Here is a 21,682-nt window from a genome sequence, read left to right as displayed (position 1 = left end):
ACTGATCTGATCACATAAGCTGTTTTTGATGCCACTGAGTTTACTTGGTCACCAAAGGTAAGTCTCTCGTCCACTATTACTCCCAAGTTTTTAACCTTTTTGAAGGCTTAGGGGAGAGTGCCCATCGAGTCCGGCCACCAGTTAGGTGTCCAGATGTTGGTATCATTGCCAAACAGTATTACTTAGGTTTTACCTGTATTAAGTTTTAGGCAATTCTCTGCCATCCAACTCCCCACTGGGACCATGCAATCTTGAAAGTGTTTATCCAAGCCCACCTCCTGTCCAGGTAGCAGTGACACCACAATTTGGGTGTCATCAGCATACAAGGTGAGACCAAATCCAAATGCACTGATACTGGAGGACAATGAGATACACATTAAAAAGCGTAGGACTCAGGGAGGACCCCTGTGGGACACCACAGGGCAATTCAAAAGGTTTAGATTGATATTCAACCAAGGCAATCGTTTGTCCTCTGGCTGAAAGAATGGATCTTAGAAGATTCCAAGCTTTTGATTGAATTCCACAAGCCTTTTGACGGTCCATCAAGTTGTCATGATGCACCATATCAAAGGCAGCAGACAGATCCAATAGGGTCAAAGCTGCTCAGCCACCCCGATCAACGGCTTCCCTGATCTCCTCTGTGGCCTTAATGAGAGCGGACTCTGTACTATGTCCTTCTCTAAAGCCATATTGTGAGGGATCCAAGGCTTGTGTCTCAGCCAAGAAGGAACTTACTTGTGTGTTCATGATTTTTTCAATCAGTTTTGTTGGGAGTGGAAGACGGGAAATAGGGCGAAAGTTATTTGGGTCCTTAGGGTCCAGGCTAGGCTTTTTTAAAAGAGGCAATATTGAGGCCAACTTCCAAGATGTATGGAACTGCACTGTTGTAAACATGCCGTTAAAGATATATGACAAAGTTAGAGCGATTGGAACCAGGGCCAATTTGGCCACCGCGACCGGGCATGGATCAAAGGGCGACCCTGACTTGGCTGCCTTAAGGAGCCCTAAAGTCTCTTCAGGGGACACCGGCCGGAATTTGTCAAAGGTAGGCATGGGAACCCTTGTGGGCTTGAGGTCCTCCCTAGCCATGTTCATCTCGGCAGTGCTTGAACCACTGAAAGCCAAGAAGATGGATTCCACTTTGGTCAGGAAGAACTTGGCGATGTCTTCACAAAGTTCCTGGCTTGGCTGAACTTTCGGTGGGTTTAGGGAGGCCAGGTTAGAAACAGTTCTAAACAATTCTTTTACCAAGTTCTTCGCTGAGTCGATACGGGTCGCGTAGAACATTTGTTTATCAGAGAAAATTTGTTGTTTATAATTCTGCAGGCTGGATTTATATATATTTTTCTCTGTATCTTTATAGCCTTTCCTTCAGCTCCGCTCAAACCATTTGCAGATGGGTTTTTGATTTCTCAAATCCTCTGTAAACCATGGAGCAGAGGGTTGTGATCTTTTGGGGCAGAGAGTTTTTACTAGGGCCATTCCGGCTTTCTCTGGCCAATTTGTGTAAGCCAAAGTAGCGACTTCCACTCCCAATGGCAATCGATCTAACCAACCTCCGTCATAAACAAGAACAACCTCTTAGATTCCACTCAGTACAGTTTCCGAGCTGCTCACATCACAGAGACTGAGAGTGGCAGTCTCAGAAGAACTGAGAATGATATGGGACAAAGGAGGGGGGGCTGCCTTGATCCTATTGAATTTGTCGGCAGCCTTCGACACAGTCAATCATAACTTTCTAACTAAACAGCTCCTAGAACTTGGAATAAAGGGCACAGCTCTGTCACTACTCACTTCCTTTCTGTCTGACAGATTGCCATAGGTCACAATGGGGCCTTTTTCCTCTGACCTCTTCAGACTATCATGCGGAGTACCGCAGGCCTCATCTTTGAACCCTACCCTATTTAATCTTTATGTGACCCCACTAGTAAAACTGATTAATCCGTTTGATTTTCGGTGGTGTCATATGCAGATGATACCCTGCTAGTGGCCTTGATTTCAAGTAACCCAGTGGAACCCGCAGAGCGATTCAGCACTTGTATGGCCACGATCAATAAATATATGACTACCAACTGCCTCAGACTAAATTATACGGGAAGACCGAGGTCCTACTTGTGGGCAACAACATCTGCCTCTGGTCCCAAAACTGGTGGCTGAAATATCTGGGTACTCTGTCTCCCTGTGAAGAAGGTGAGAAACTTAGTGGGTCCTCTTTGATGGCAGACTCATTTTTAAAGACTATGTTAATTTCCCGACAGGAAGATCTGCCCTTTTATTCCCTCAGAACTCCAAAAAACAGTGGTCATGGCATTAGCCCTTTCTAAACTAGATTATGGGAATGTCCTATTCCTTAACATCCATAAACGGCTACTGCAGAAATTGCAGATGATTCAGAATGCTGCAGCACGACTACTATAAGGAGTCCATATGTACCAGTCAGTTTCCCACGGCTTGGCCAAGCTGAATTGGCTTCCAGTAAGTAAAAGAATCAATTTCAAATCTTAATGCATAGCCTTCAAGGCCTTATATAATAACAATCCAAACTTCTTCAGAAAGAGCTTCATTTGGTACTCTCCAACAAGGCAACTGATGTCGTCCAATGCTAACCTTCTGGTCATCTCTAGCTTCAAAAGAACTCAGTGGGTGAGAACAGTTTCATTGTAGCAACTGCAAAACTTTGAAACTATGTCCCATTGGAGCTCAGGGAATGCTCAAACTTCCTGCTTTTCTGGAAGGCACTAAAAACCTGGGTTTTCAAAAACTACCTACTCTGTGAATTTATTCAGTGTTAGAACTCGCCGGTAAGCAGCGCCAAGTCGCCCCAAGGCATTTGAGCGCTATATAAACTATCAAATTAACAGCAAGCTGCTTCCAAGCCAAGAACACCTCTTCTGCAGTCTCCACCTGTTTTTCAAAATGTTTTTCTCCTCAGGTTTTCAATTCTGTCTGTTCAGCTGTTTCCACAATACCTGGCACCATTCTCCTATTATCACTCTACATTACCTTTTCATTTTCCCTCCAATTCTCTTCTCCTACTCATCCTACCCCTCTGGAGATTGTTCATGGTGTCTGTTTACTTGTTACCAAATCTCTTGCCAACCAATCTCTCACTCCCACTGTCATCTCAAGACTGGCCTCTCTAGAGTCCAACTCATTCCTCTGAAGGCAGTCCTGAATATATTTCCACATTCAATTCAAAAAAAAATTTCACATCGTTCCAGCACTAGTTTTACTTCAAAGACTTCCCACAGAAATAAGAGTAGTCTTCAAGATAGCATGAATCACTCTAAAGGTTCTACATATATACTGCTATGTACTTGACTTCCAAGTTGAAATAGTCTAGGGGTCTTAAGTTGCTGCGCAGTGTTGAATCACATCTCTTAGAACATACAGCTTCCAAAAAGAACCATAGAACGGGGCATCTTTCTCTAGTAATCCGACTAGCATTATGCACTAGGCACTCTAGGACTTCCTTTAAGAAGGAGCTTAACCGTCTTCTTTTACAAAAAAGGTCCTTCCTGTTCTAAGGTACTGACTCTACACTCTCTGCGTCTCTCCTTTCTATGTTTCCCTCTTCAACACTACTCCCACACTTACTATAACTCTCCCATCCCCTCTTACTCACTCCCATCCTTACCGTATTTTAAAAGGATTACTCTGTTGCATTCATTAGAGTCAACTCTCCTATGTGGGAGTTCCCCTTACCAGTAGTGTACTATCTAATATTTTACCTCCCATACAGCTGTGCTCCCATGTAAAAAGATCAGAATTATATTTCTTCACATGGTAATTATTCCTTCAGTATTTTATCATGCATCACACATATTCCCCTTGCATTTGTTTTCCCCATCATATGTGTATAGTTATATGTATGCATATTGAGTTATTATGCATTTGCAAACCATTCATTTTCACTTCACTATCACCTCATTAATTTTGTAAAGTTCTCCTTCCCTTAGTAAAGCACTCCAAAACCTCTGGGCCATGCTCTTGCTGTATAAAATTGCAAACAGAAATAAAAAGTAGAAAGAAGAAATGGCAACGGCATTCTCTTGCTACATGACAAATGTTTCAGGCAAATATTTCAACGATAAGCATCCACTGCAAGTAAACCCATGTACAGCAAGTAAACCCATTAATTCACTTTTTGACTAATGCTTATTTGGCACAAGCTAGTTTGGTATGCAACAAGGTGGCAAAGTAAAACATTGTTAACAAGAAAATAATAGCACATTAGCATTTGGCATATGTTTGATGAATAAAGCCTGAAGAGGATTATGCAGAACTTATTTGAAAAGATGAAAGTGTTTAACAAAAAATTTACTCAAAGTTACTTATTTATAAAATAATTGAATCTCAAACTAAAAACCATAAATAGAAACTTCTGTATGTTTATTACAAATTCATAAAAAGCCTAAGGGCGCCAGTTTGGGGGCAAAGACCAATGATACACAGAGGCAAAACAAACAAAGTAGAAAAAGCAAACATAGACTCTAGGGAGCTTATATTAGAGCAAACAGATCACCAAACAATCCATCACCAATCTATGATGATGCACCCTTGGCAAAGTAATAATCCTTATTAGAAGTTTATAATAGTGGGAATATGGGTATTTAAAACATTTTCTAGCCTATATTAAATGGTACATTGTTCTCTGAAGACGAAAATGCACTTGCTGAGACAAGGCAAATACTCCAGCTACAACGAAAAGATGTCTTTTTTATACAGCAGATAACTCTACCAAGGGCCTAAATGCAACAGTGGGATGGATTATCAGTCTATTACTATTTCAAGCCACCTAAATATATGTATCCACTCGATTCTGGCCAAATTACTAATGCTTGCAGAAGCCACATCCACACGACACGCCTCTAGCTCCATGAACAGGTCAGTATCGTCCGCCTATATGCAAGAATGTGTACCATAATGTCAGACAGTATCATCTAAAAGTCACCCACAGATTTACAGAGCAATGTAGATGGGAGAACACAGAGCAGAAGAAATGGACAGGGTCAAGAGTGGGATCATCAATATGCCAAGAACCAATTAAAGTTGGTTCAGCTTTTTAACTGCATCTATAGAATTTATTGATGAATGGTGTAAACCTGCTGAGGTATTATCGGTATAAACAAGACCACATATATATTTAGTATGTGGTTTGTTTATGTAAAAAAGAAAAAGCATATAGGAAACATTTACAGATCATATTTAGGTACCATAAGAAAATAACTGCATCTATAGAATTTATTGATGAATGGTGTAAACCTGCTGAGGTATTATCGGTATAAACAAGACCACATATATATTTAGTATGTGGTTTGTTTATGTAAAAAAGAAAAAGCATATAGGAAACATTTACAGATCATATTTAGGTACCATAAGAAAATAAATGCACCAATTTTAAAGCTACAACCTAAACACTAATATTCTTGGTGTCTCATCAACAGAATATTGTGATCTAATGTGAAATGCTTAATTCAGCCCCAATAGGTTGTGAGTAACTGGTTAACCTTCATTAAGGGATACAAATAAAACCTATAACCTACAGCGAGCAAGTTCAGTGCCAGGCAGTAGCCTGTAATTCTGTAAGCTGACAGCACAATAGTACGTGTCTCTCAAGGTGACCTTGAAGTGCAGGGGGTTACACACTACTCTAGCATACTGAGCAGATGCGGCAGCTGAGAAATAACAAAGGCTAATAGCTTTAAAGATATTACAGAAGGAAGAGAAGGAGTCTTATTGGTAAATTGTTTGACCCAGTTTGGCCAATTTGGAGTAAGCATACAAATGCAACAGACCAATTCAGTACCTAGGCTTGCAAGTTCACTCCATAAATCCTCAAATCCTTAACTAATATGCAAATATGGGTTTAATTAACTGAACGTCTAAACATAAAACAAATAGAATATTTATCATGGTAAGTATGGGGATGTAATGTTTGCAATATAACCACCATTGAGTATGTGGCATTAAGCTTGGTGTTTTGACTCTTGTATTATATTTGTCTAACTTGCAGATACCACTTTTAGTGGGGGAGTTTAACTTCAAAATTGACAGATAAAGATTGTTTTGTTTAAGGAAGGAAAGGTGGATGAATTAATTATAGGTTGATTTTTGACGCGTTTACTTTAAGTGTTTAGCAACCAGTGAAGGTATGATTATGTGCATTGGCATTCACGGTTTTTTCATATTGTCCATAACTAACTATATCAAAACAAATACGTGATTGTAAAGAGAGAACATATACAGAAGTTAATAAAACAAATATTTACATACTTTGGAGGGACTAAGGTTTGGGCGAGTTTTGATTCAGTTTATTTTCTTTATGGTTGTGATCAAGCATGTCAGAGTATTGTTGAGTGATGTAGTTTTGTATGAAAAACATCTGAGCTTAAGCTAAAAGCTGTGCCTTCTTTAAATTTTGTAAGAGTTGATACTAGGGGGATCCATAGGAGCATAAGGGGAGAGTCATCTAAGCTATAATGCATTCTGTCTGTTAATAATTTTATTGCAGGGAAGTGAATAAGTTGAAGACTGATTAGTTGTGAAATGAACTAAAGAGTGAGAATTCTGAATGGTTATCAAATATCGGGAAATAATTGATTAGGATTATCAGGAAATCAATTTTTTATGTTTGCTGATTTTTGTCATGAGTGGGATGAGCATGAAGTAATGTACAATGTTCTATTGATATTTCTATATTTACACTATTCTCTTAGTGATTTCATTTTAATTGTTTACAGGGTTGATGAAGGGGTAGTCCCCGACACATGTTGGCTACCTTGCTCTATCTTGTTGAAAAATTATGGATGGATTTAATAACACTTATGAAGATTTGATGATAAATATTTAAACAAGAAGGTTCAGCACTATACAACAAATCTTAATCCTTCAGGATCAGTATTCACAGCAGTAGACACATGGAAAAATATCCAGATCCAAGATTCAAAAAAGCTTTTTTGACTCAAAAAACTAGGAGAACGCTAGCTGTGGGCTACCACGCCATTGCTGACGTTGCTTATTTCATAGAATTCTTCCGAACACTGGATCTCGAAACTATTGATATATACCTGCACGAATATACTGTCTTTACTTTGTTTTACTTTGGGTAACCCTGAAGAAGTCTCATTGAGAGACGAAACGCGTTGGCTATGATCCTCTGCCGTTGTGAAAAAAAGAAATAAAGAGAAATCCTTTGAGAAGCTCACATCTTGGATCTGGATATTTTTCCATGTGTCTACTGCTTTGAATACTAATCATGAATGATTAAGATTTGTTGTATAGTGCTGAACCATCTTGTTTAAATGTTGTTGTAGGATTTTTCCTAGTTAAGGAGAATAGAGTGGAGTGGAGTGCTCCTTGGTTCTGTGCACTACCTCATACTTTGAGACACTACTCTTCTGTCAGGTGAGGTTCATAATAGCCTCTACCTTCACTCTTCTGTATATAAATATTCAATATGTTTGACCAAAAGGAGCATATCTGGCTGTATGAATTTTAATATATCATCAGTTTATCTCAGAACTGAATTAGTGTGGAGTTGGAAGTTATGGCGCTGGGTAACGAATTCCTTTAGATCCCGGAGTGTTGACTTGAGCCTTAAAAAAGCGTATGTATGCCAGGCAGTAAAGCAGCCCGGCAAATTGACATGCATCTTCTGTTAAATAACATATTACAGTGAAGCTAGACTCCTCACACAAATCAAATGATCTCAGCCTTTTTACGTGTTTTCTGTGTCTCAAGTCATGCCCTGTCCACACTAACTACACACAGTCATTAGAAAAAAGGGCTACAATATGGTCTAGCCTGACCCCAGAACCCTCAGAGAGAGTCTGGTGATTGTTGGTATAGAGCTTGCTTTATCCTAGTTTTTACTAGCTCGGATGTTATTGAACCTACTGCTATCACCTTCCCACCACAGACTTGTGTGTAGCAACCAGTGCAGCAGTCCAGCAGTTGTGTGTGCAGATGTTTTCGCCTTTGCAGTGGCAAGCAGCAGCAGTACTAGCCGGCAGCAGGCGGGTGTGACGTGGTGTGACGCCGCGCTCTCTCGAGCTCTCGATCCCCGGTCCCTGGTTCCTGCTCGCAGCCAGCTGACATCCTGCAACCTGAATTTCCCCGAGCACGCCCAGTTTGCTTCGGCCCCGATTCACGCCCCCATCAGCGATTGGCGGGGGTCGGGAGCTGAGGCTGAGGCACGGTGTGCACGATGTGCTGTGTAAGGTGAACAGAGCGCAGAGGTAGCGGCCCGCAGCTCTTTCTATTTTCTACAAGTAACAGCACTAACCAATCCACTTACATTTCGGTAAAGCATAGCAGCTAACACCTGGAGCAGCCAGTGACTGCGGATGTGGTTGGGGACGCTGTGGGGGTGAATCCCTCCGACTTTAGAGAGTCTGTGGAGCTACTGGAGAAAGTAGAAGCAGTAGCTGTCACTGAAGAGTAGAGTACCAGTCTCTCAATCCAGACTAGTTACCCATCACATACACAGTGAAGTGGGATTACAATAGATTAAAATAGAGTACTTGGTTACGCCACTCAGGAGCTCGCACTCACAAGTAAAGTCAAACTAGCAAAAGATCCTAATACAACTATAGAGGGTAGGAGGTCAGGAACAATCCGGCAAGCACCTACGAGCAAAAGCAGGAGAAAGGTGCTTAAAAAATATCTAACCCGGATTGCAAACAAAAGTAAAATAAAAGAGGAGCCTATATTACAAAAAAAGAGATTGGTTCCGCTTTTAACTCGAGAACCATTTAAGTTTGGGGGGAAGAACGAGAAGCAGAAATTTCATTTCCTAAAAGACCCAATGGCTGCAATTTACACGCCCATGACGAGACATCTGGCTTACAAAACCCAATAAAACCGATAAACCTGAAAACTCCACACAAAAAAACAGGAGAAACTAGCCTTATTCACTTGGAACTACAAACAAACCAACAACAACAACAACAAAAAACCACTAGAAGTGGACAGGAAAAAAGTGCTGGAGCAGTAGCTCAAGAAAAAAATTCAATCAAAAAATGGCTGATAAAACAACAGCGCAGGTACGTCAATCATTAATTACGCAAGGAAAAAGGATGAAAACGGAGAAAGTGAAAAAAAGCAAAGGAAAAAAGGAAATTTAAGCCAAATGGAAAACCAAGACAACGTGCAAAAAGTAGAGTGGTCAAGATCCTTTTCAATTTCCGAGGAAAAAGAACTTATCGAATCTCTAGAATGTAATACACAATCGGAAGAAGTGCATCAGGCAAATAGGGAAATGTACACGATAAAACCTGACCCATTTAAAAAAAGTAAAACGGGGGAAGACGGGGGGGGCAGCTTGAACACCAATTAAATTCCCATGTAACTTGTACCAACAAGAGGATCAAAATAATGAGAACATCGGTCAACCCCAAGAAAGAGAAAATATACAGTCGCCAATTACGATCTCATCAGTCAGCGGAATGGACTCAATATCGGGGATTTTGACGCAACCCAATAATAATAGAACAAATACTTGGAGTGAATCATTGCTAAAGTCTCTACAGTAAACAATTGGTGTTTTAAACTTTCAATCAGATAAATTCGAGGTTCAAGTAGATCTCAATACAAAATTGGACATAATAGCAGCTCAAATCACAAAAGGTAATAATAATGTTGCACAAACAAAATACAAATCGTCGGATCAAAGCTGCGGATGTGGACATATAATAGACAAACGGGAGTCGCTTCCTGAAATATTGACTGAAATTGTACATGTTGCACAAGACTCAGGAAAGCCAAGAGAAAAACCCTTAACAGATCAAAATGGGGAAAAAAACGGAACTGAAGAACAAGGAAGGATGTGGCCTATCCCGCCGCATGAAGATAGTATAAAACCGATGTAAGTTAAGAAAACAAATGAAGATAGTAATGGTCAAAGTGGAAATAAAACAATAGATACACAAAGTTCATTAGTCATCCTAACAAAAAGACAACGCAAGAGAACGTGGAAAGCTAGGAACAACACAGGCAAAAATGTTAAGGAAAGTAGTCAAACCTATGCTATATTCACTCAAAAGTCAAGTAAAATAAGCATAAACCGAGAGGAAAAATCCACAAAGGTAGAGCAACACAGTCCAGGAACAAAAGCACTAGATAGCATAGGGAGTCCTAGTACTTCGATGCAAAGCAAAGATAAAGCACTCGTAATGGTCCACACGAAAACATTTACTGATTCAAATGTGGGATAAAAAGAGATAAATAACATATAGATAACAGAGGAGGCGGAGGACAAAGGGCAGGAACAAAAATTAGTAACAACCAATCAGGAATAAGAAACAAATCGGGTGGAATTAAATGGTTTTCTAAACATAGAAATAAAAAACAAGGAGCTAGTAAACAGAAGTACAGAGAACCTCGATGCCGAGACTGTAGACAGGGCAAATAGAGCATTTACAACATTTGAACAAACAGAATTGCAAAAAGAAAATGCAAAAAGCATCAGTAATAAAATTAAAATCACCCTGAACAAAGAAGGAAGGATATGCAAGCTACCGATTGAAAGGGAAACCATAACGGAAAATTCTTGGTTTGAAACAAGTCAGAAAACATCAAAGATTGAACAAGAAAAAATCAACAGGGTGGATTTAAGATCAAAAATACCCACACAACAAAGGGCCATGGTAGAGATCGCAAACAATCGATCAAATAACTTGCAGGCTCTTAGCAGGGAAGAACAGGAATTGTACCCAGCCTGAAACCAACAAATCGACCTAGTAGAGCATGGCCATAAATTGATTTTTTTGCAAGAATATTCATCTAAAAGCAGACTGGACACTCTAAACAGGGGAAACTTAATGGGACTGTTTAAGGAAATTCCAAAATTAAAGAAAATTACAACAGCAGACCTCTTGGCAGTTGAATTCATGCAAGTGGATAATGGGACAAATCTAGAAGCAACTTGCACAACTTGGGCGTCAAAAGAAATAATAGAGTTGATTTACTCCGCAATAACGGTCTTTGAAGCATGGGGTATAGCTAACATATCCAAAGCGCATAAAATATCCATATCCTCTATTAAACGAGGAAGTAAATCAGGCACCTAAAGCAAATCAAACAGGAACAATTTCTGTACTGAAGGCAGCAAGAAGTACAAACCCAATATATCAAGCAAACCAGGATACACAACTAAACAGCCTAACAATCAGACAACAAGATTCTGGGACTAGAGAACGGCGAGACTGGTCCTGGGTCCCACACATCCTGAACCAACATCGACCCTGATGAAAATATAAAGGAGAGAGTGGGGCAGGGGGGAGAAAATCAATTATCTGTTCAAAAAGGTGAAACAATAAGAATTTGCTCCTGGAACACCTACGGGTTTAGGAAAATGGAACATGATCAATAAACTATTGCCTTTTTGGGAAATTTCGCCATAATCCTATTGCAAGAAACCTGGAATTTAATACCAAGGCATATAGAAGGATATGAAGAACACCACGTAATGGCAGAAAATGTCTCAAACTATGGTCATCCTAGGGGGGCCTATCAATGTACTTGATTCCTGGATTCCGGCGTAAATTGGATACAAATTTTTAAACTGGAATGTAAGCAACCCATTCATAGATCTTTGTGGAAATTACTGATTTTAACTATTTACATCCACCCGGAAAAAACTAAGAAATTGGAAAGATTGTTAAACTTGTCGAATTTAATAAAAACACTACAAGTAATATATCAAAACCACGGTATGATAATCTCTGGTGATTTCAATTGCAATCTAATAGGGGTTCACTTAAACAAGAAAGGACGTCAGGGTGGGCCTGAATTAACTAGATGGAAGCAAGAATTGGAATCCCTAGGTTTTGTAATTTTGAACGCGAACACAAAGGGTGACCAACCGGCAGGAGTCACCTATCTAAGTGGTAAGAAACAATCCACTATAGATTATACCATAATTAGTAAGGACCTGGGGAATTTAGTGGAATCTTTTTCCATTTAAAAAAAAAATAATTTAAAATAATCGCCCGCAGAGTGCTCATTTTCCCCAAGAAACAGTATTTCACTTGAATTTGATGCATAAAAAGAGCACAGTATCCTTAGTTGTAATGCCTGAAGTGCATAAATCAAAGGAGACTTAACTGGAGAGGAACAAATACGGATGAAATAATGAACACAGTGAAACAATATGTGGAGAATAATGGAGTACTAGGCGCCCATTTATAACAGGACTGGGAGAACCTGAGCGCGTCTTTGACAGGCTCAGCAGGAAAAGCTGTGTATGGTTCTAGAAATGAACCATGGTACAATACAAAGCTGAAAGATCAGAAGAAGAAAAAAAATCGCAAAGGAAGCAAGTAAAATATCCTTAGCGGCCAGTTTGGGAAAAGACGCAGATTACAGCAAGATCACAAAAATGAAAAAGGCATATAAGGAAACGTGGAGAGAGGCAAAAAGGGCACACACCGAAAACCTCTGGGAGAAATTACTGTGGGCAAGTAAACTACCAAACAGCAGTGAATTTTGGGGACTAATAAATGAACTAACAAAGGGAACAGAAACCCTACAGAATACAGGAATAAGTGAGTCAGCGTGGATTCAACATATAGGCAGTTTGTATAACAACATACAGACATCTACGTACAGATGGGTTGTCCCATGCCCAGATGAACCAGAGGAATTGAATCAGAAATCAATCTCAATAAGCATTCCAATTTTGGAAAAAGGGCAATCTGTAACACATGACCCAATACCTTTTATAACAACAAAAAACTTAAAGGTGGTGATAAAAAAGTTGAAGTCCGCTGGCACGACAGGGCCAAATGGTCTTCCAAATGCCCTTTTTAAGCATGATCCGGAATTTTGGGCTAATTACCTTGCTCCTCTTTTTAACCAGATACATTCAGAGAACAAGATATCAGCTACCTGGAGAGAAATGGTACTTCATCCAATCTATAAAAATGGCAGCCGAATGGAACCTGGGAAATATAGGCTCATTGCCTTAATTGATGTAGAGACAAAACTGTTTACATCTTGCATTTTACAACACTTACAGGAGTGGACGGAGGAAAAAATAATAATCCCTAAATTTCAAACAGGGTTTAGGCAGGGCATGGGCACAATTACAAATCTGGCAACATTGGTGATTTTAATTGAAAAGCCGCAAGCAAAAAAACAGGCCTACTCGCTTGTTACATCGATTTGAAAACTGATTTCGATAGAGTGCCGTGAGATCGACTTTGGCGGAAATTGAAAGAATGGGGATTACCGCATGAATTGATAAACACAATAATAGCGCGATATAGCAAAACATAGGTCAGGATGAAGCTAGGAGATGGTAGCAGAATATCACCAAAGATAAAAATAACTAATGGTTTAAAGCAAGGTTGCGTCCTTTCACCATGTCTATTTAATCTATACTTAGCAGATTTAAACAATTATCTGCTAGAGACAAATGGCCATCTGCCAAAACTGGCAAATGAGTCAGTCCAGTTCCTGCAGTATGCGGATGATATCGTGGTTGGGAGCCCAACCCCAATTGGACTGCAAAAAGAGTCATAAATAAACTGACTGATTACTTCGACATTTTAAGCTTGGAAATAAACATGACAAAAACCAAGGTGGTTCGGCTAGCAGGTCCCAAAGGCGGAAAATATAAATGGTATGCAAAGGGTACGCGAATTGAGGAAACCAGCTCATATAAATATTTAGGCATCAAATTGGGCCAGAGAAGGACTCTAATGGAACAAAAAATTGATATAAAAGCGAAAGCCCAATCTCTAATCTTTGCTTTCAAACAGCTCTACAAGAAACTGCAATGCCCCTCACACGGTCATCTCTTGAAAATAATGACAGCTCAACTGCTTCCAACCCTGTCCTACGGCCTGGAAATTTGGCATGGTCAAGAAATTGACATTTTAAATGAACAGCAAACAAAAGCAGTTTTTAATCTCCCAAAAGGAGCATCCCCCAAACAGGCACGCCTGGAATTTGGCCTTCAGAACCAGGAATACCAAAGAAAAGCAACATTTGTAAAATCAGAACCTGGATCGCTGAACAATTTATGTTGGAACGAAATACAAACTCAATTAGATTTAAAAAAAACAAATTCATGGGGCGATTTCTGGAGTACTGCCCTTGCTGAATTAGACATGGACGAAGTATGGAATCAGAAGGTGGACAGAACAACATTTAATAAAGCGTGCAATGCCACGGCCAAGAAACCGTCATTTTTAGAAGAGAAAAGGAGATTGACCAAACGACGCCACGCATGGACGGTAATAAACTCGTATACTACACTAAAACGGCAACCCTACTTAGTGGCGCATTTTCGGCTATCTTTAAAAAAGAGCTTCACGGCATACAGATTGGGAGACTATAATACGAAGGATTTGGTCCCTCCCTGGAAAGGGAAACAAGCTGAAAATTGCAGTCTGTGTTGATATCGCAAAGAATCAATATGTCTTTTGATGTGCGTATGTGATTCTCTAAAAGTAGAACGAAGGAAGCTATTAAGGGCCCTTTTCAAGGACTTACAAATTCGTACCTGCAGACAAGCTGCAATAAGCTGGATGGGAGGCTCTTCCAATATCCTAATTTGTCGTGGAGTAAAATTTATGACCCATGTGAACACCCTCTTATTGAAAGCAGATAATGAATAGATGCAAGGGGTGGATTTTCTTAGGGTTTGTTTTAGAATTGGTAATATTTAAAAGTTTTACTGAAAATATGATGCTTTTAAATTGTGTTTGTTATAAATTTTATTCTATGCTTTATGGTTGTGATAAACCAAATAAAGTTGCTTTTTGACTGACTGACTGTGTGCAGATGTTAAATTTATTTTTTTTCCTTTAACCTTCTCTTCCAATTACACAGCAAGCACACCTTGCGTAATATGTCCTGCTCTCCATACACTGTGGATTTGTGGGCCTACATTCCTGATAAAGCTTAAGTGAATCCTGTGTAGACAATGATTTAAACCAGCTGCACAAAGCTATTGGTAATTGGTGCTATTTTGCCTAATGTTTTCTCAACATTGTCATGTTAACAATGATTGCAAAAACCAAAAGGCTGATCAACGTCTGTAGTGTTGCTCCTGTTTACATTTCACATATTTTGCTTTTAATTTATTTCCCCAAGTATTTGCATTTCCAGGGTATTTTTTGTAGTTTTTCATGAAGAATACCACTCATGTATTGTGCGTACTGTGAACTAGGTCCCCTCTATTATCTGTAGTATCAGGTAGTGGGTGGGTTTTCATGACAATGAACGATTGAAAACTCTTGATATAATGTTATTTCTACACTGTGCCTGCCAATGGGTACTAAATGGGTTCAAAATGTATGTTCACTCAATCCTTGCCGCTTCAGAGTGCACAGACCAACGGTGACATGAGCCAGTTTTAACTGTGAATACATATGAAACTGAGTGAAGAAAGTACAACACTGACACGGTTAAAGCAAAAGCGAATGTGCTGCTTAACGATGAATGGGTGTGTTTTGTGTTCGTGAGTGGGAGGGTGAAGAGGATGCAAGGAGACTGAGTACATGTGGGAAGAGTGAAAAGACGGCGGACTACAGGAAAAGGAAAGATGTGAAATATGCAGATGGAATATTTCAGAAAGAAGCTAAGATAAAAGGGTATACATAAGCGTCTCACATAGAGACTGCAGAGCAAGGCAGTGTAAAGAGGAGAACAACGATTACAATACTCTGAAGATCACTACCCTTTTCACCGACCTCAGTAACGTCTATTTCAGTCTCATATTTCCATAAATTAAAACATTTTAAATTCTAAATAGTCACAATAGTATAATTTACTGCTACTCGCTTATCTGATACTGCTTACTAGCTGTAACATTCTCTCTTTCCTATCTCTTCCTCTCTTCTATTTCTATTCTGCTACTTTACTTATTCTATTCTAGAACTCTGATCTTTCATTCCTTAGCTGCTCTTTGACTAAGAGGCGCTGCTCTGCTGTGGGTCCGTATTGAGATACTTTTAAAAGACTTTTAAATAAAGTCTCAATTTTATTGAAGACATTCCTGTGTACGTCCTCTCATTCCTCGGTACATATTTGGTACACTAGCATTGGCAAAGCCAAGAGGTCTAGCTTGTTTTGGATGAAAGTAGGATATTGTGTGATATGTTTGGATGCTATAACAGTTTACAGAGGCACTCAAATACTGGCATGCTGTGTGGAGCACAAGATTTTAGTTTTTTTGTATTACGTTTGCATTATATAGGGCACGTTGCTTGAAAAAAAATCATGGTTACGTTTCTTTGGTCACGCTTCTTTTGAAGCCCCGATCTTTTTTATACCATTTAAAAAGCTGCACATTTCACTATTCTCCAGGGCACCACCAGTTTTTAAATCAGCGACCCTCCGTTTAAATACACAGACATCTAAATTTACTGCATTAACCACCTGATCTTTCCTACCTACCAGATTAATGCATTTTTTTCCGATCCGTTTCCCTGGCATTTACTCTTCATTTAAGGTGCGTGCATTATATTTTATGTTCAGTTACCGATAGGTGAAAGGCAAACAAAATAGTGACAGAATAAATTGTTTTCAGATATCTCTCTGCCCCCACCCCCACTTCCCTCAGGATCACAGTCCCCATACATTTTTATGCACTTCGACTGCAATCCCTAATCTGCCATGTAAAGAAATGCTGACCCCTCATAATCCCTATATACGTGCAACCCTGCACAGAGAATATAATGCACAGGCTGCCCACTGGCACCCCAGTCTACTGCAGATAATGTTATAAACAAAAGCACTGCCAGCATGCCTTCCCCGTAAAGGAACCACATGTTTTGAAGATGGTCAAGGTTAAAAGGGAAATAGTGCGGTGACATTGCATAAACAATTCAGAGGCTTAGCAGCTGTCTGAAAGTCGATTCCAGGTTACTGAACCGTACAATGGTTGATTTTAGACCAATAAACTGCACAAAAGGGATGGATTACTCGAGATAACGAACCTCTTAAAAAACACACATAATGCACTGTGTTTCGACGTTACACAAACCACTAAAATATGAAAATCTCACATAATCTTAAAACGTGGGAGCTATGTTAGTGCGTGTATTTATGTATATGACTGTATGAGCTAGGCACGTGGTAGGCTAAGTGGACATATCAACTCAACTGTAAAGTGTCAGGAAACAGTAGGAATATAAAACTTCAAAGAGAGAGAGAACTAGTGTGCGTGTATTTTTGGTATTACTACTACGTCGAATCCCTGTCTCTTCACCAGCGGGATAAGATCATTGTTTCGGGCACCGTTACCTGCCAGGGTTCAGTCCCACCGCGGCAACTGCTGCTTTTCTCATCCACATGATTTTCCCAAACACCGGTGACATTGAGGCCGCCATCTTTGGCAATACTCCTACGGATCCTGTCTTGGGTCAAACTGACGACGAAATGAAAGCACAGCCGTTAATTGGAGCTTACAGCTGAGCAAGGCAGCGACGCGCATGCGCCTAAGTCTAACTTCGCCGAGGTAATGTGATCCACTCCTAAGGAAGTGGTAGTTAAACTGGCACCAGAAGAGATGTGGCGGATGAGGGACACACCAAGCTAACCGCAAAGTCTAACCAATACCACGGTATTGTGAAATGACATCGAGACATATGTAAGGATGTTGCGTGACGGCCTGAGTTTTTATTTATTTTATTTTTATTTTATGCGTTTTTATATAGCGCGGACTTTACCCGAAGGTGTCGGAGCGCTTCACAATAAGAACAGTAATGATACATGAGGAAAACATTACAGTGAGCATGTTACATAAGCAAACGTTACGTTACATGAGGCAATTGTGCATGTATCAAGAGCAAACAAAATACAAGAGGTAGCAAACGGTACGTTACAAGAGGAAAAAGTGACCTGTGTGCATGTTACAAAAGCGTACAAAGTACAAGTAGAGGTATAATCAGGGCTCGAGTCGGGATACCACGTTGGTGGACTGCGTCCCCCCACTTATTTTACTGGGTTTTTACCGGGTGGACGCCGTCCTCCCAGCACAAAAGATAGAGCCGGTACCCGAGTATGCACCTGCACACGCGCTCAGCACTCACCAAACCTCCCCTCCTATTGTCGAGAGGCTGAGTGACCTTCTACACCCTGTGTTGTCCTTCTGTCATCACGGGCAAGGTCATTTGAGAAAATAACAACCTAGGCAGTTAGTGAGTACTTGTCTATTCAATAATAGAATGGTAGGGGACCAATTGCAGGTGAAAGGACACAGTATTGAATTGTCAAAACATTAAGAGGAATTTAGTTAAAACAATTCTTTTTATTTCACAGTCAATTAAAAGCATATAAATTAACCAAAAATACAGATTAACAAAAAGACATACATTAACAAGGACAAATCAATTATTACAAAAAATATAATTAATAAAGAGAAGAGTTATTTATCGACGCACGTTTCGGCGAAGCAGCGCCTTCTTCAGGAGAAAACTCTATTACCTAAATACAAAATAACAATACATGAATTTTCAATAAAACTGAAAAAATCTAATATAACAATAAAACTAAATCAATAATTTATATACAACAAATATGTATATCAATTAATTAAAATAGCAAAAAGCTAATGACAATTATACACTGTGCAAAAACGCATGTAATATATTCATAAGTCCCTTAAAAGACAAGTTTCAAATCCAAACAGATAAGGATAGATTTAAAGTGAACTTCTGTGCTCATATAGTCAAAGGAAACAACTAGCCAATGAGCTAGGTGAAAACATCCATTCTGAATAGAAGAAAGTGATGAAAGAAAAGAAGGAATTAGAAAAAATTAGTGAGAACACTAAATAGGCCTGGGTATATAAAATAAACACCATTAAAGGGCCAAAATACCTTAAAGGCCCATACAGGAAAGGAAGATGGAAAACCAATAGTCAATATGGGTAAAGGGGCCTTTAACTTCTAATGCAAATATTCCAGAGGATATATACTCTAAGCAGTCTTCATCCTTATGTGGGAACATGGAATATCAGTCACGTAGTCTCTACTTACTTAATAGATTCGTCACGATATGTGCAAGACTGATTCTCTCACTGCTGAATAAATGTAGGCCGTAATGTTGATAAGAAAACGATTTCTGTCCCAAAAAAATATATATGATAATAAACAGGATATAAATAAGAAGTAAATCAGAATAAAATAATCAACCTGAAGATCTAAAATCTGCTCTGGTTATGAGGTTCTAACAGGAGGTACAACGAATTAGTAATGGCTATAAGCTAGCTTCCATAGTAATCTCTTAGCGGTGCAGGTGTAGCAATAATAATGGCATAACTCACTTTTCATCAAATATTCAACTTATAAATTCAAATCGAACTGTCTAAATATGCACTCTCCCAATCGGAATTGCGACGATCATGATAATTACCAATTTGATTGATCACTGGTATCCCCTCCAAAAAGGTGTGTTTCAAGGTGTCAGCGTGTCTTGGTTATGCGCACGGTGCACGGAGGGAGCTAAACAGGGACAGACGAGTATAATTAAAATATAATTTCTGAGCGCTATATGGTGAAGCAAGCTTTCATGCATATAATTACTTCCTTGAAACGAGAGACCACCTACATTAAAAGACAAGGTTCTTCTCTTAAAGACGGAAATTATTCAGGTTCTAAATCCGAGTCGGCTATGGAACGTAATTTAAGGATGTTTGTTCCAGGAGTCAGCAAACATGGAGATATGATCTACAAGGGGGCCAAATACAAAAGAAATTCATTCGAGTTCAGCCGAAAATAGCCGTTCATACAACAAGAGAAAACTGGGTTCATTTTAGAAAATTACCTAGTTCTCAGCGCAATCTTGCTTTGCCTCCGAGTCAAGTTTACGATGTTCTTGACGAATCACTAAGATGAACATACTCACTGTTGAAACATAAGACAAGGAATTACTTGTTGCCAGCAGTGTTGAGGTATTATTAACTAGCCATTCTAAGGATCCCCTTTAAGATAGAAAGGCACGACTAATCTCACTGGGCAAACATACCTGAATGCAAAAATCGAAATGAATGTGCGCGGAGGCTCGCAGCTACACCCGTGTCTCGATGGACGTCAAGGGCGGGGAAATATCAATGGGTCAAAGGCAGGGACAATCTTAAATACCTGCCAGGTGATTATAGGTCCGCCCAAAAATGGGAGTAAACCCAAGAATGGGGATATACTTGCCGGGCCACGTCCGGGCCTTTACGTCTCGTTGATAGAGATAGAAAGGGGGACTACATACTGAAATTACAGTCGGAAACCTCAACCTAGATGACATTCTATGACTCCGTGAGTAAAAAGATTACAATTATCAAGCGTAAAGAACACCACATTACACATTATAGAGAGTCGCTGATCAAGGGTCAAGGGAACATTTTTTTATTTTTAATGTGGGAAGAAAATTCAAGCGATGTTACAATGGCTGCATGTTTTCCAAAATCATACTTAATCTTGTCATGCAGGTCAGTATCAGATAATCGCGTTCTCCCACGGGATTTCACTATTTAATCCCGTCCTGAAGGTGTCAAGAGAAAAGATCCAAAAGACCTCACGTTTCTTACGTATCTGCTCACCCCCTTTCGTGTCTGGAGTGTTTTTTTTCTCTAAAATGCGCCATTTAAACTCATCAGGTCCATGGATGTGCTCGAGGAAATGTTTCACCATAGGTGAAAGCAACTTTTTCGTTCTGATTGCGAAGCGATGCTCCATCAACCTTACCTGTACTGATCGTGACGTTTCACCCACGTAGCCAAGGGAACATGGGCTTTGGATGAAATAGACTACATTTGAAGTCTTACAGTTCCACATATTTGTGGCTGATGCAGTAAAACCATTATGAGTAAAGGATTCACCTTCCAAAATGTTGGAACAAGACATGCAGCTCGAACATCTATATGTACCTCTGATCGCCTGGTTGATATGTATAGACCTTTGCATTGGGGTTCCTTGATTGGCAGGTTCCTGGAACCTCGAATGCACAATTAGGTCTTTTATATTCCGATTCCGTCTATGAGCGAATAAAGGTTTGTCCAATTTTTGCTCGCTCGTGCCATTGCTATTAAGAATGTGCCATGACGAATTAATGACCTGTTTTACTTTTGCATCAAGGGTGGAGTGCCTCGTGATGCATACCAGTTGTTGGGTCTCTTTATTGTGTTTAGATCTAAGGAGGGAATCTCTATCATAATACCGCGCCCTCTTATGTGAGTCCCTCACCAGCCAATGAGGGTATCCCCTTTCCAAGAACTTTTTTCGCATATCAAGAGCTTGTCTATCGTAGTCGCAAAGTTCGGTACAGTTCCGCCTTACTCTCAAAAATTGAGAGAAGGGGATGCTCTGCCTCTGGTTGCGGGGGTGGAAACTTGTGAAATGCAGCAAAGTGTTTCTTGCTGTCGGTTTTACAAACAAGTCCACTTTTAACTTACCACCGTCATGGAGAATCATAATGTCCAGAAATTCAATCCTGTCTGCGCTAATCTGATGTGTGAACCTAAGATTCCGATCAACAACATTAAGCCACGATAAGAATTCCATAAGGGTTTCCCTCCCATCGGTCCAGACAAAGAATATATCATCAATGTATCTGGACCAATGGGAGACAGACTCGAAAAATGGTGCAATTTCGTTGTGGATAAATTTATCTTCAAAGAAAGCCATATAAATATTGGCTACTAAAGGAGCTACTGAAGCTCCCATGCTTACAT

At 39.7% G+C, this 21,682-nt stretch overlaps 1 protein-coding gene across 2 annotated transcripts in view; it reads right to left on the bottom strand.

The window, feature by feature from the left end:
* The window catches only part of NDUFS4 (NADH:ubiquinone oxidoreductase subunit S4), a 500,675-nt gene extending 483,262 nt beyond the window's left edge, over window positions 1-17,413 (bottom strand). The window contains exon 1 of one of the 2 annotated variants that reach the window (XM_078675069.1): window positions 17,260-17,413. In XM_078675069.1, coding sequence (XP_078531195.1) covers window positions 17,260-17,345 — 86 coding nt within the window. In that variant the 5' untranslated portion in view covers window positions 17,346-17,413. The remainder of the gene's footprint in view (window positions 1-17,259) is intronic. The other variant, XM_078675068.1, reaches the window with a different exon arrangement.
* Window positions 17,414-21,682: the final 4,269 nt, after the last annotated feature.

The sequence above is a fragment of the Lissotriton helveticus genome, chromosome 2_1 (genome assembly GCF_964261635.1).
Source record: "Lissotriton helveticus chromosome 2_1, aLisHel1.1, whole genome shotgun sequence".
NCBI lineage: Eukaryota > Metazoa > Chordata > Amphibia > Caudata > Salamandridae > Lissotriton > Lissotriton helveticus.
Note: the sequence above shows the minus strand (reverse complement) of the source record. Positions and strands in the feature narration are given on the sequence as shown.